Source organism: Tiliqua scincoides, chromosome 3 (assembly GCF_035046505.1).
Source record: "Tiliqua scincoides isolate rTilSci1 chromosome 3, rTilSci1.hap2, whole genome shotgun sequence".
Taxonomy (NCBI): Eukaryota; Metazoa; Chordata; class Lepidosauria; order Squamata; family Scincidae; genus Tiliqua; species Tiliqua scincoides.
In genome coordinates, this window is record NC_089823.1 from 28,745,705 (window position 1) to 28,761,862 (window position 16,158).

The following is a 16,158-nucleotide window of genomic DNA, read 5'->3' on the forward strand; positions in this document are numbered from 1 at the left end:
TCATTCATTTTGTATTGTCTGTTTCATGATTAGGGCACACTTAGAGTGCAGATATCCACATTTCTGTTTAATAGACGGTAGAACTAATGGGAAAGTAAAAGAAGTATTAGCCTTTAAAATTACATGGAAAGGCAGCACATGGGAATACAAATGTATTTTCCAGAACATTCCTTTTTCATTGTTCTAAAACACAGAGTAAACAATGCAGGAAGGAAATATCTTTATACAAATTATTTTAAGTAATCCTGTCTTTATTATGTGGGTGTCCTATAGCAGAGGCTGTGGACCATGTAAAATCTGCTGTGGCCGTTTTTGGGTAAGAGTGAATTTTCTAGAAGGCACTGCGCTGACCCACTGTGCTGTGGCCCAAGAGATTTTTGGGTACATTAAAAAAAATTATTCCACTCGCACTTAACAACAATGCATGCATCATGGACTAATATCATTGTGCTGCAGGAAGGGTAGAGTTTGCTTCTTGAAAGACAATTGTATTTCCTGGACATGACTTAAGTGGAATAACAGAAGAGATAACATCAGCCCAGTCCACAGTGCATAAACAGCAAAATGTTTGAACTAAGATGTTCACCTGTGCTCTATAGTCTGAATTTGCAGCTTTAATGTAGGGCTGTGCACTTGCTGGCAGAGCACCACTTGCACAGATATCCTTGCACTTCCACTGGCAGATAGAATTGGGCCGTAAATCCCTCCAGTCAAAAGAAGACCTACAAATCAAACAAATTTTTTGCAGTAAAGTTTTTAGTGCCTTGAATTTGAACTCTTATCCTGAAATTGCTCTGTCCTCTTAGCCATAAGATGCTTAAGCCTGAGCTACCCAGCATATGTGCGTTGTATCCGACACAAGTTTGGGCTGACTGTAGGTCAGCTCGGGGCAAGGGGAAAAAATTTCCCTTACACTGGGTAACACTACAGCAGCCTCAATGGGGCTACTTGGATCCACATTCCCACAGAGGTGGTGCAAATCGGAGCAGCCCGGGGTTGGCCCGGGTTGTCTGGGAAGGGGCTAGTATCCAGCATAAGTGCCAGATCCTGGCCCCGTCTCCTGCTCCCTGCCAACTGCCTGCCTTTTCCCCGCCCCAAAACGCACCCTCCTGTTGACTGTGTTATCCTGTGTGAGAGTCTATGTGATATAGTGGAGTGCCATAATTGGACTGAGAGAGCTATTATATTTCTGCTTAACTCGTATTAAAGGATAGTTGTGAGGATAAAATGATAGGGGATCATGTACATCACTTTGAGCTCCTTTAAGGACATGCAGGATGACAATTTAATAACGATGAGCATAGAGTGTAGCTGTTCTTCTGTTTATGCAAATTTCATAAAGAAAATAATTTTAAATCTACTTACTGTTTCATGGTCTAACTCTCATTTGCATAACTAGTATAGACTATTATGGTAGACACCAAATTGTTACACTTTTTTGCTATCACATTTTTAAGCGTTGCTAAGACTCTTGTTCAGAATAAAGGCTGTTGAACAGATAGGTTGGTCATTTAAAGACCATCAGAAAAGAGAGAGCATTCTTTTACACCCAAAATGTTACCACTGATTTCAGTAATGTTTCAGTTCAATACAAAGTGAAATCGTTGAAAGAAAATACTACCCAAACGTGGTAAAGTCCAGACAAAATGGTTATGGTATCCAATTAGACTCTTGCACACATTATATTAATAAAAAATTCTAAACTCTGATCTGGACTACTAAGGGGATTTTTAAAGTGAATTTTATTATGGCATTGTATAGGAACTTCTGTTATATTCTGTTCCTAGTGGCATTTGGTTGATTTAATACTACAGGCATAACTACAATAAAGGTTGAAATTGTACTTAAAAGATTAGCATATTGTGATAGGAAGACCAAAGAAAAGATGGCTTGATAACATCTTAGAGATGGCAGAGAAATTAAATAAGTTCTTTGCATCTGTCTTCACGGCAGAAGACCTCGGGCAGATACCGCTGCCGGAACGGCCCCTCCTGACCGAGGAGTTAAATCAGATAGAGGTTAAAAGAGAAGATGTTTCAGACCTCATTGATAAATTAAAGATCAATAAGTCACCGGGTCCTGCTGGCATCCACCCAAGAGTTATTAAGGGATTGAAGAATGAAGTTGCAGATCTCTTGACTAAAATATGCAACTTGTCCCTCAAAACGGCCACAGTGCCAGAGGATTGGAGGATAGCAAATGTCACGCCTATTTTTAAAAAGGGAAAGAGGGGGGACCCGGGAAACTATAGGCCGGTCAGCCTAACATCCATACCGGGTAAGATGGTGGAATGCCTCATCAAAGATAGGATCTCAAAACACATAGATGAACAGGCCTTGCTGAGGGAGAGTCAGCATGACTTCTGTAAGGGTAAGTCTTGCCTCACGAACCTTATAGAATTATTTGAAAAGGTCAACAGGCATGTGGATGTGGGAGAACCCGTGGACATTATATATCTGGACTTTCAGAAGGCGTTTGACACGGTCCCTCACCAAAGGCTACTGAAAAAACTCCACAGTCAGGGAATTAGAGGACAGGTCCTCTCATGGATTGAGAATGAGTTGTAGGCCAGGAAGCAGAGAGTGGGTGTCAATGGGCAATTTTCACAATGGAGAGAGGTGAAAAGCGGTGTGCCCCAAGTATCTGTCCTGGGACCGGTGCTTTTCAACCTCTTCATAAATGACCTGGAGACAGGGTTGAGCAGTGAAGTGGCTAAGTTCGCAGACAACTTCAAACTTTTACGAGTGATGAAGACCAGAAGTGATTGTGAGGAGCTCCAGAAGGATCTCTCCAAACTGGCAGAATGGGCAGCAAAATGGCAGATGTGTTTCGACGTAAGTAAGTGTAAAGTCATGCACACTGGGGCAAAAAATCAAAACTTCACATACAGGCTAATGGATTCTGAGCTGTCTGTGACAGATCAGGAGAGAGATCTTGGGATGGTGGTGGACAGGTCGATGAAAGTGTCGACCCAATGTGCAGCAGCAGTGAAGAAGGCCAATTCTATGCTTGGGATCATCAGAAAAGGTATTGAGAACAAAATGACTAATACTATAATGCCGTTGTACAAATCGATGGTAAGGCCAAACCTGGAGTATTGCGTCCAGTTCTGCTCACCACATCTCAAAAAAGACATAGTAGAAATGGAAAAGGTGCAAAAGAGAGCAATTAAGATGATTATTGGGCTGGGGCACCTTCCTTATGAGGAAAGGCTATGGCGTTTGGGCCTCTTCAGCCTAGAAAAGAGATACCTGAGGGGGGACATGATTGAGACATACAAAATTATGCATGGGAAGGAAAAAGTGGATAGAGAGATGCTCTTTACACTCTCACATAACACCAGAACCAGGGGACATCCACTAAATTGTGTGTTGGGAGAGTTAGGACAGACAAAAGAAAATATTTCTTTACTCAGCATGTGGTTGGTCTGTGGAACTCCTTGCCACAGGATGTGGTGGCGGCATCTGGCCTGGACGCCTTTAAAAGGGGATTGGACAAGTTTCTGGAGGAAAAATCCATTACAGATTACAAGCCATGATGCGTATGTGCAACCTCCTGATTTTAGAAATGGGCTATGTGAGAATGCCAGATGCAAGGGAGGGCACCAGGATGCAAGTCTCTTGTTATCTTTTGTGCTCCCTGGGGCACTTGGTGGGCTGCTATGAGATACAGGAAGCTAGACTAGATGGGCCTATGGCCTGAGCCAGTGGGACTGTTCTTATGTTCTTATATATATTGGTGGAAATTTCCAAGGTCCAAGGGTCATCTTAGAGTTCAAAAGCAAAAATATCTCAAAAAATAAGGGAATTAGTAAACTGACACAAATAAAAGAATCATCTGTAGAAAGGTAAAAGTCAGAAGAGTCAAATCTCTTCAGAATGCTTGGAATTATTTAAAGCCACAATAATAGAAGCTCCCCAAAATATATTCTAGGGAACAGTAAAGATACCACAGACTAAGAGGATGACGGTGTAGTTTAATGAGTAGTTAAGAAAGTTATAAAGGAAATGTAGTTCTCCAGAAAATGAAAACCTTGTCCAAATGACAAAAAAATAAAAAGAAACACTAATGTGGCAAAAAAGTGAAAGCTCACAAGGATGCAAGAAACTAATTTGAGAAGTGTATTGTGAAAAATAATAAAAGCTTAGTAAAATGCAGGAAGCAGGGAAGGTGGCTAGGAATTATGCTAGGAAGGTGGCTAGATCATTAGATGTTAAGGGAAAGAAGAACATACTTAAAGCGGTTATGGAGATCGTAAAGAAACAGTGTATTCTTTTCACGGTAGCAAGGCCAATTTCAGTACCTGAACTGACCTTTGAGGGAGAGACTGGTATGGAGACAAATAGGGATGTCAGTAGATACAATGATACACAAATCATTGGGTCCACCTGGTAGTTACCCTAAACTAAATTAATTGATTTCTAATTAAAAATATGCAACTTGTCCCCTAAATTAGTTTCTATACCAGAAGACCAAAAAGTAGTAAATATATTACTGAGCACAGCTTCCTTCATGTCTGGAGGGTCCATGTGGGTCTGACCTGCGGTTTGGGGAAACTTCACCTCCAGACGGTCCATGTGGCTCCTACCTGCGGGTTCAGGAGCCTGTGGATAATAAGATCTGTGGTCCAAAATCCACAGATACAGCGGGCTCACTGTACGTTGTATAGGGTGGCAGATTTTTTGTGAGGGTTCCCTGACTCCCCTGGCTGGTTTCTGTGGCTCCCTGGGGAGCCACTGTCTTAAACCCTTCTGTGCCCATGTATTTCTCTGTTCTGTTCAAAATTGTCCCTGTTTAGCTGCATTTCCCATCACAGGGAAAACATGTAATATACAAGATGGCCCCAAATATTCCTGAATATTGAATAGGAAATAGCACAGTAATTGTCGTAGTCCACTAAAATATGAGCATAGGTGAAACACATGGTGATAATTTGTGACCTGAATGGAAAGTGATGAACCTTTATCACCTGTATCCTCATCCTTGGTTGCTGCTTTGCTCAACAAAGTTAAACATTATGCATATTGCTGGGTACTTGGTACAGATTCTGTCACAATGTAGATATGGGAAAGTGGACAAAGAACTCGCCCAATACATTTTCTTCCATTTTACAATCAAATCTTACACACAGTGCCTTTCCTAACTGCATTTCTCCTAGTACATAATGGAGAAGTGGAAAGTAATATGTTGTAAAGAGTTGTACTAATCACTTCCTGCCAACCAAATGGAATTATTATCCACTTTACCATACCCTTGAGTGGTAGAGTACACATCAAAAATTCAGCTGTTCTTGCCCCTCTACTTCTGTCCTCACAAATTATACACAACCTGTTCTGTACCTTGTGTGAGGTCTTTTTTACAGAAATTTGTTATATGAGATTAATCCATCAGTGGGGGCTGTGCACAGGCACCTGTGCATCAGAAAGGCCATTTCAGTTAGTTCAACTTCCTGCCGCTACAGCCTTTCACCAAGTATCCAATTTCTTTAGTTTCTCCACCCATTTGTCTTGTGATGCTTTCTGCCATTTTCTTTCAGGACCCTAATTTTCTCTTCTGTTTGCTGTTTTATATATTTCCCTTGTCTGGACCTTACTTTGTCCCCATATTCAGTCTTATTGCCTGTCTCTCTCCAGCCTTGTCGTGAACATTAAAAATCTGTGTTGGGAAGATTGGGAAGAATCTCTGGAAGTCTATATACGACTATATATAGTCTCGTATAATGTTACAATTGGAACATATGCAGCTGAATTTGTACTTGCACAGATAATCCTGGCTCAGATTTTCAGAGTAAAAAACTAAAACTGCTGTATCTGTTAAATATCATCCCACTGAAATTATCTTTTTATTTTTTATGCTGTTTAAACTTTGAAGGAACAGCATATCATAGAAATATTTATGATAATAGTATAATTGTTTTTGTATTGTCAGCTGCCATTTTACCCTTTCCTGCCATTATTTTCACATTTATTTGCATATGGTCCATAGATTGAGATTATTTGCTCATATCGTTTGGATATCACAGCATTGCATTTAGTGGAATGTTGGGCTGAGGTAACAGAATTAAGGTTGCAATTCAATACACACTATACCTGGAAAGTATGTGCCATTGAATTCAGTGGAATATATTTCTGCATAAATATGCAAAGGATTGCACTGTAAGGAAAGTATCCATATTTATGTTCAGGGAAGCTGTCAAGTGTCTGAAATATTTATTATGATATTCTAGAGATTTCTTCCCCATAGTCCAGGGGTGTCAAATTTGTTTCATATAGTGGGCCGAATAACATTCATGGCACCTGCTGAGGCCCAGAAGTGACATCATTAAGCAGGATGTGATGTCATTAAGCAGATGATGACCAGAAATAAGCACTTTGTTCTCACACAGAACATCGTTGGCTGCAAATGACAGAAGAGAAAGCGTGCAAATCTTGATCGCATTTTCCAGATATGGGAGAGCCAGTTATCATGTGGACTGCCCTTTCAACAGTGTCGCTTCTGCTGCAGTATCACGTCTGCAGCAGCTGAGAGGTGGTCACAGAGAGTATCACCGCAGCTGAGAGGTGGTCAACGAAGTGACACTCACAGAAATACTATTGCTGAAATGGCAGCCCACTGGACTCTCCCAGCACTTTGGCAGTGTCTCTCACCCTCTTGGTCTGCCCCTTACCCCTTTAAGCATCCCTTGCCTTTTGAGGCTTCCTTCTGTCTCTCCCTCCTAGAGGCTCAGCAGAAACAAGGCTGCTGAAAGGATGGTGCTGGAACAGCCCAGTTATCACAGGGACCAGATGAAGAGTTTCCAGGGGCCTTATCCAGCCCTTGGGCCTTATGTTTGGCACCTCTGTTTAATGGTGGAGGCATAGGATACAATGAGAAGGCAGAAACAGTATGCTTGGGAGGTAGCAACGCATAGGCGAGAGTTCCCAAATACCACTTTCCCTTAGGGGAAAAAGTAGTAAAGAAAAAGCTCTTCCAGTGTAAAATTAAGGGTCACTGTGGCATTAGTAGCCACTAATCTCACCCCCTCTTTGTAAGTTTGAAAACTATAAATAGGAAGGTGAGCTGCAAATTTCATATTTTTGTGTTATGTAATGTAATAATGCATATACCACCTTTCTCTCTGAACGAACAAATATTGCCTTGCATTTACCAATTCTGCAGTCTCACTAGAACCTGTCCATATGTTGCCTGTGGAGTACAGAAGCTACTGGAGGCTTCTTCTGTCCCCTGCCTTTGACAAACTCTGGGAGGCTACATGATGAATACCATTACAAGATGGGGACTGGCCCCACCATTGGTTAGATAATGAAGCTGTTGCAAGTAGCTCTCTTGCATAGTAGCTAAGACCATGGTAATTCTGGGTGCTTGGACTGTATTGTCTTCTGTTTAGCTCCTCTTTGTCACATATCTAGTAGCTGATGTGGTTTGCAGGTGATAAATGTCCATTAATCTTTTTGATCCTCCAGCTCTTAAGTATGAGAAAAAGTGATCAATTACACCAATTGTCTCTTTAAATGAGATTTTTACATCTACCACTTATTTCATTAATTAACTATCTGCCTGTAAATCTGATAGAGTGAAATGCTGGTGGCGTCCTACAGCGTGTTCTGTCTTAGTCTACAATAAGATAGGGTTGTTAGCAAAGTGGGCACAAAGGAGAATTTATCCATTACCTGCAATAAATATACATGTTATTGTGTAGGAACACTTTTGTCTCAAATGGCTCTTTGTTCATGCCTATTTGAATCAATTTAACATACCTATTCAAAACTAGAGTTACAGGCAATGATTTGTGCTAAAGAAATTCCTGATTTATATTCATGCCTTTTTAAACTCTGTCATTCTAAACCATATTCTGTTTGGTTATAGGTTTGAAACTATCCTATTTAAACTATCCCATCCTATTCAGCGGCACTGATGAAATTTAATTTTCCTCCTGATAATAGCATGCACTAAGCAAACCAAATGTTATTTTATGTACATCTGGGACTTTAATGCCACACTACTTTTTCCCCTTTAAACAGTAATGTGCTATTCTGAAATAAGGAATGTATTTTGGCACTACTTTGAGATGTTCTTATACAGAATGATATGCAGAATGATGCAGCAAGGCTGCTACATTAATTTAACAAAGGATGTTACATTAATTTAAGAAATGCATCTTTAACCTCTGTGATTACTGAAAAGAAATGGGGTCTTTTTACACATATAAATAGAACCTGATTTCCACTTTGGTAAGGAGAAAGTGGAAAGTAACTCTGGGAATATATTGCGGCTACTCTCAATCATCTAGCAAAAATGGTTGGCCTGCTGTTATTAATGAGACCATATTTTAACTTAAAATATTCTCAATAAAATGTGGGGATGTACTGTATCATACTTTTTAAAGATTCTTGGGTTTCACTCATCTGAAGTGTTGAAATAAAAATTATTGCACTTGAGTATAAGTTTGAAATTTGGTAGACACACTGTCCAAGAAATTCTGATTATTAGAAAACTCTAATGGAGACATTCATACATCTTTCCCACAAGTCTAAAAATAACAATTTATTTAACATCCAACAAGCAGGTCTTCAGGTATACCATTTGCTTTGTACTAGAGGTCAGTACTGAAAGGACATGGGTGTGGAATGTTAGGGTTTGGGATTTCCATTATCCCTTCAATCAACCTTAGGAGGATTTCCAGTCACAAGCAGGAAGAATCCAGGGTCTGAAAGGGAGAACCAGTCTGATGTATTTGATTAGAAGTAGGAAAACCCAGTTTCGAAGCCCCATTCAATCATGAAGGTTACTGACCTTGGGCCAGAACTATCTCTTTGCCTACCTACCTCACAGGGTTTCTGGGTTTAAATGGGGAAAGGAGAGAACCATGCAAGCCCTCTCAAGCAACTTGATGGATAGGATAGCAATAATAATGCTGATGACAAGGGTGGGTGGACATTTATACGTCTTCTTTTGTTGATAGGCACAAATGTATGTCAAATGGTTACACTACTCCCAACTAGTTAGAAAGCTAAAACTAGCTATACACAAGACACCTGATTATTAGAAAAGTATGAATGTGAAACATTTTGTATATCTCTCCTTCCATAAAAAAGGAATGTTAATCATTTGGTGATCATGATTTGGTAATTTCCAACCAGCCTTGAAAGTTGACATGTAGCTCAGGATGCCAAATATTAGAAAGATCTTCTAATGGGTGATATTTCAAATTTAGTAGTATTTCGTGAAAAAAGGAAAAAGAGAACTACTAATATAAACAGAAGTGACTTCCTAAGAAGAGATGAGCAGAAGGCAAGCAGAACCAAATGAAGCAAGTGTTGGGTATCTAATTCTGTTGCCTACTTGCACAACTTGAATCAGGTTGCTAAGAAGGTGATTTCAATAGTATAGAAGTCCAAGGGGCTATTCCTGCAGGCTACTACTGCCTCTCTCCCCCATACCACCTAATTTAGCATACAGCAATTTTTGCTTTACATACATCTTGAAAACATTGTGTCCCAAACATAATTAAAATATATTGAATACACCTGTTTTGCAATGTAGTATTTAAACTATTTTAATTCTCTTCTAGCATGTAGAATAATAGAGGTCTAAGGCTGTTCAGTGCTCTGCAAGCATATTTTGGGAATAAGCCCTACTGAGCTCAGTTCTTGTTTCTAATTAGACATGCATAGGATATAACAATGTCTGATTTGAAGGCTGCTGCAGGTGATTGTGTAGAAATTTTATGCAAAGTGTTTAGGATTCCAAAGTATGGATCTATTTTTTCTGGCAGTTTTAATTAATTCTGAACAGCTCCATAACTAGAGCAGTTAAGCTTTATAATTATTGATCTGTAAAATTAACCTTTGTGTTCCTTTTGTTTCAGGCCTAGTTTGCATGAAGTCAAGTACTTCGGTGGTTGAACTCGTTATGCTTCTTTGTTCACAGGTGAGATAATTCCTGGCTTGAATGATGATGCATCTTTCATTGTTTGTTGTTAAGTGAGATGAAATAGTTAAACAAGTGCTCTTGCACCTGCATAAGTCAGCAGTACTGCTTAATTCTGTGTTCTGGCACATTCAATGCAATGTAATTTATGTGCTGATGCTTTTAGAAGAGGAAGTCCTTTTGAGGTGGGGGGCTAAGCATATAGATTGAGAACATAACAGATTAGCGGCTGCATACACTGAAAGCATAGTAACACTTCACCCAATTTCCATGTCAGAATCAGGCACCTTAGATTCTTGTTATCAGCATGGCATTTTGCTTGTTTCTTTTTTGCCGTGGTTGCTTGTGCAAAGCCAGCTACTGTGCAAAGCCAGCTAGTGCAGTGTGACATTCAGAAATGTACAAAATTGATAAATGAACTTAATATGAGATGCAGTAGAGTATTGCGTCATAGAAGTGTAAGTATGAAACTGGAAGCCATATAATTGGCCTTATATATGACACCCAGGAAACCAGAGGAAGGAAGAGGACAGTCAAGGTTAGGGCTGGTGAAAGTATATCGTTGTAGGATGGGAAGAGCCAGACCATAAGTGTGGATTGACTTTTCATTGTAACTGTAAATGGGTGATAAATCTAAATTTTGGCATTATAGTATACTTTCAAGGATAAAATGTGTCTCTGCGATCCAATAAACATGTTAACATCTTCCCCAGCTATTAGTCTAGTATATACTCCCCTTTTTAACAAGAAATATGTTTCAAATAGAAATGTATGCACACACAGTGATTTTAAGACATTTCTGTGAATATAAGCCATTAACCTTTGCACTTGCTCTTAATTTAGTGGGTAATTTAGCTATGTCTTTGTTTTTCTTCTGTTTTACTAACCAAATTGTGTCTACAAATTCTTAAAAACATTTCAATCCTATTCAGACTTGAATGTCATTACATATTACAACTAATTTTAGATATTTTTCCCTACTTACCTGCTTTTTGCTGGTCCATTGGCTGCTTGTCTTCCATTTGGATCCTACAAACAAACGTGTAGGTCTTTTTTTGTTGTTCTCTACACAAGGGAAGGGCAAAAGGAAAGACCTCCCTGTCAGTAATCCTTCCTGGGGGCTGAGCTTCGAAACTTCTCATGCCAAGAGCTTGAAAAATTTGCAATGGTTAAGTCCTAGGTTCAAGGAAAATTCCAATGTAGGCATTAAGGCTGTTGAGTTTTCTATCAAGCAGTTCTAGGTGGCTTTTTAAGAGCAGGAATAACTTACAATATGTTCTTCTGTGCCCTTTCTTTTAACTGCAGTTCACAAGGATAAAGTGGATTGCAGCATTAGGGTCTAGAGTGTTTTGATGGTCTCATCATCTGATCATTGGTTTAACATTACTCATTTGCTGGCTCCAGGAATTCCTGCCATTAAGGACTCTAGAGATGTAACTTGCCTCAAATATTGATTGAGGGGAAGAGTGAGAAATTTAAGCTCCTCTGCTATTTTCCCCCCCTTTTAGGCATCATAGCTAAGCTGTGCAACAAACACAGCTGCATTATGTTGTTGATCTTATTATTTTGAAAGACAATTTTAGGTGTGCTGAAATGCAATTCTATTCTCCTTCACTCTTCCCAGCAGATAGTCAGTATTTCTGAATTTCTCAGAAAAGCAAATGTACAGCTCCTTTGATTCAGGAGCTGATCATTGAAAATATACTCCAGAATATTTTGGAAGGCTTACAATTTTCCTTGCTTGGTCATTTCACAAGCATAATATAAAAATGTGCATAAGGTAGGGAGCTGTGTTATCTCTCTCACAGCAGAAAATGCTTCTTGTAAGACTGAACTTTCCATCTACAGTTTTATAGCTACTTTTTAAAAAAATAATCCTTTTTTAGAAATCTATAGACTGATTAACCATGGACCCCCTTTTTGGTCCAATCAAAGTGTTTTAGGGCCCAATCCAACTTTCCAGCACTGATGCAGCTGTATGTGCGCTGCATCCTGTAGTGGTGGGGGCAGTCACGGAAACTTCCTCAAGGTCAGGAAACATTTGTTCACATATCTCAGGGCTGCATTGCAGCTGCATTGGTGCTGGAAGGTTGGATAAGATTGGGCTTTTACTCTTTTAACTAGTTAATTTCCTTGAAAATTCAGCTTTAGTTAAGATGCTTTGTTACTAACTTGGGTAGGGATGGATTCTGGATGGCAAAGTACAGAACTTTGAGATGAGGATGTTTTGTGAAACATAACTGATGTCTCTTGAAAATGGAAGTATTAATTCTCATCTTCTATCTTTTTTTTTAATTACAGGCGTGCCCAGATATCCATGGGGATTCCGTTCTGGAACCTCCCACGGTTAAGTGAAACTACGGATACCAGGGCACTCATGCTATGCTGGGCTCTGAAGACTCTCCGGAGGCAAGGGGAGCAGAGTTCCCCTTGCCTCTGGAGGGGGAGCGCGCAGTGGCCCCCGCGGACCCAATCCGTGGATGTGAATCTGTGTATATGGAAACCGCGGCTACGAGGGGCCTCCTGTGTTTCCAACTGATTTTTAACCAGCTTGCATAAGAATTTTTTTTTAATTTTGTGACATAAGTTAAGCAGTATTTCACAGTACGAACAGTTCTGATTGTATGTTCAGAATTAATTATATTCTGTAGTTGGTTGCAGGAGTCTGAAGTATGCATCTTCAGAAAGATAGATTATTGTAAGGGCCTATGAAATGATTTTGTTTGCATAAACCAGGGTAACAGTAGACCCTGAAAAAGGAAAGGGAAATGCAAAGTTTGTTTTCCTTTCATTTGCTACAGCAAATTAGATGCTTTTATGCTCTTTATGTTGGAAATTCTATGTTAACGACTACAGATTAGCAAGGATGTCAGAATTTTTTTCTTATCTGAGCTCCTGAATAAACTTAACATTGCCAGAGGCTCATGTCCAAGGTATGGTCTAAATTTACATGAAATATCACATTACAAACGTCTGAAGGTACATGTCATGGATAATTCAGTTCATATGGGCAGGTTTTTAAACTCTGAAGGATATGCAATCAAGGCTGCTCCCCCAGAGGAATTCAGGCTTTGTGAAAAATACATTTTGGCTGTATGGAAACTCCTGTAGGGATACTGCATTATTTGGCACCACAGAACGGCTGTTGTTCCTTTGCATTTTAGTTGCTACTACTCCTTTTCCTTCATTTGTACTAACACTCTGCATTTCACAAATATGAACTTGTGGTTAGAATTAGCTCAATTTTGGTTATTGCATCTATAGTGCCTCATAATATTTTTCTGCACATAATATATAATGGCATGTTCAGTGCATTTGAATGAAGTTAATTTGGGGTGGGGTGGGGGAGGATTAAGATGTTGGGTTTTTTTTTGACAAGATCTGTCCTTTATTAGCTAGTCTTTGTTCCTCATAACCTAGTTTGATATGTCACAGCTGTGATACTGTTTTGTGGTAGATTTCTCAAATAAACCATGAAGCTTTTTCTCAAAGTTTGATTTTCTTTTTACTATAGTTACTTCTTTGATAAAGAGCAGATTTGGTTTTCAGGAATATTTCCTTTCTTTTCTTGAAGAACTACAATAGCTTTTAACTATTTCCAGATTGTTATAAAAGCTCCCTCCTTCAGAATACTGATGTACTCAATCTAAACTTATGCTATCTTGTGGGAGTTTTCACCTTTGCTTACATAAAGTGTTTAAAAAAACTGCTTGCATTCTCTGTATTTCTCAATGACTTTTGTTTTCTTAAGTAGAAAATAAATGTCTTTAATATTTAATATAATTTTTTTTTACATTTTTTCAGTATATTAAGTGGCTGCTTAATCAGGGACTAGTCAGTGAATCATTTTAAAAAAAATTAAAATTCCAAAACACATTTGATAGCTCTTAAATTCTTATAACTTTTTTTTTTTAAGTAATGTTTAGCTTATTCTTCTGATTAACCCAAAGGGACTTAATGTCAAGATGGAAGTTTGGCAAAGTTCATATAATCTTTAGAATGTGAATGAAGGGTTTTAAATAAAGGGCCAGTTCTGAAGGAAGGAAAAGTCCTTTTCTTGTCACCTTTCCTAAAAAAAATGTTTACTTGAGGCATTGAAATACATGACCATCCTAGAGGCACTACTTGCAGATTGATGAAGACGGATTTGACTTGTAACAAGCAAAAATGATTTCTATTATTATAACTCAGAGTTATTTTTATGATATGACTCCCTATGAAGCTGTTATAGGGAGAATGAAATTCCAGTCTTATAGCTAAGCTAGTATATTTTGAAGGTGTCTTTCCATGAAGGCATGGTTAATGTGTACTTGAAAGAAGTATACAACTTGAGTATTGAGGCTGAAAATATACTTTACCTATTTAAATGTAAAAACTTTATATGTAAAAAAATGTGCCCTGTAAAATCTTAAGGTATGATGGCTGCAGACTGGCTTGCACTTTTTAGTAATTTATTTAATATTTTATGATTATTGGTTTTTTGGGATGCTGTTTGCCTGACTGGCAGTTAATGTGCATTTTATAGTCTATGTCCCTGATATATTTTCATTGGTTGTTAGCCGCCTTGGCTGCCCTTTGGGGAGAATGGTAGAAGACAGGGTAAAAATTAAATAAATAATTTATATATATTATTATATATTTTTATTTTATATATAAGAGATTATATAACCTCTCTTATATACATTACCTCTTTCAAAATAGTCTATTGACAAATGAAAAATACCTTTTGCACTATGAAAATTATCTTCTAAAACAATGGTTCCCAAACTCCTACAGGGGAGTTGGGAACCTGGTAAGTCTTTGTGGGGCAGGAGGGCACCACCGCAGCGATCTGTACATACCTGGGGGTGCAGGGGGTCTTTGGCAGGGTTCAGGGGGCTCACAGTCCCTTCTGCTTGTCTCCACACTGATCCAAACAGCTGTTTTCTCCAACTGAGACCAACTCCTAGTCTCACAAAACCAGAAGTGGGTCAATTGGCAAAAAGAGCTGTTTGGAGCAGCGGGAAGCCCGCAGGGGGGATTGCGAACTCTCCGCATTGTGCTGAAGGCCAGCACTACCCCAAGGTTTGTAGAAAAGCTCCTTAGTTTCTGTGGCACCATGATCACTACAGCACCATCACTGCCATCACTGCAAGGCCACTCCAAGCACGGGGCGTGCCCTGCTGGGTCATGACCCACTAGTTTGGGAACCACTGTTCTAAAACGATTCTTGTATATTTAAGATTAGAAATCTTTATCTTATACATTACCAAAATAACCAGAAGTTGGTATGATGAAGTCTGCACACAGCCCTAGGATGATGTTAATGCAGAAGCAATGGTAGCTTTCATATGGGCTTCTAAGCTATCTTATACATGATAAGGAGTAATGCAGCTTTTGGCAGTTTCCCCTTCATCTTCCAGCTACCTCCAAGAATCTGCTTCTGACACTTAGGAATGAGGCAATATATAGGGGGTGGAGATGGAAATTACCAGAAAAACCACACCTCTCTCCCTCATGTGCATGAGCTGAAAAAAGGGTTTGAATCCAACCCAAGGTAACTTGTACTATCAATTTTGCCTCTTGGGTGTGTGTCTTGCTTTGCTACTGCTTCTGGATGCTCCAGTTGGAGTGACAGCTGAGTGTTTTTTGCCCACTTCAGATGGTTTGTCTGCTGTACCCTTTTCTGCATAGAAATGACCTGGCTATCGAATTTATACCCTAGGCTACAATTCTAAACACACATACTAGGAAATAAGCTCCACTGAATACATCGGGACTTAACTTCTGAGTAAACATGCATAAGACTGTGGTGTTAGCAACATCCAGATTAGATTACTCTAATCTGTTCTGCATAAGGCTGCCTTTGAAGAGTTTTGAGAAACTACAGCTGGTACAGAATGCAGCTGCCAGAGTATTGACTGGGGGAAGGAGGACAGAGAACATATGATACTGATTTTGAAACCACTTCACTGGCTGTTAGTTGGCTTCTGGGCCCAATTCAAAGAACTAATTTTAATCTTTGATCTTCTATTTGGGTTGGGCCCAGGATACCTTGAAGGCTACCTTCTCCCATATCAGCCTACTTGTACTTCAAGGCGTCCCCTTCTGTAGGCACTTCCACTGTCTGGGGTACTGTAAATGTTTACCTTTTTTGGCAGTGACTCTCTCTGTAGAAGTTTTGTTCTATCCTTTTGCTTTTAGATGCCAAAAGTTTTTAACTCTTGTATAAAGGTAGTTAATTCGGTA

At 39.3% G+C, this 16,158-nt stretch overlaps 1 protein-coding gene across 9 annotated transcripts in view; it reads left to right on the forward strand.

Moving 5' to 3' along the window:
- The window catches only part of NBEA (neurobeachin), a 472,923-nt gene that overhangs the window by 176,869 nt on the left and 279,896 nt on the right, over positions 1-16,158 (forward strand). For all 9 annotated transcript variants that reach the window (XM_066621990.1, XM_066621993.1, XM_066621995.1 and 6 more), the window contains one exon: positions 9,869-9,930. In XM_066621990.1, coding sequence (XP_066478087.1) covers positions 9,869-9,930 — 62 coding nt within the window. The remainder of the gene's footprint in view (positions 1-9,868; positions 9,931-16,158) is intronic.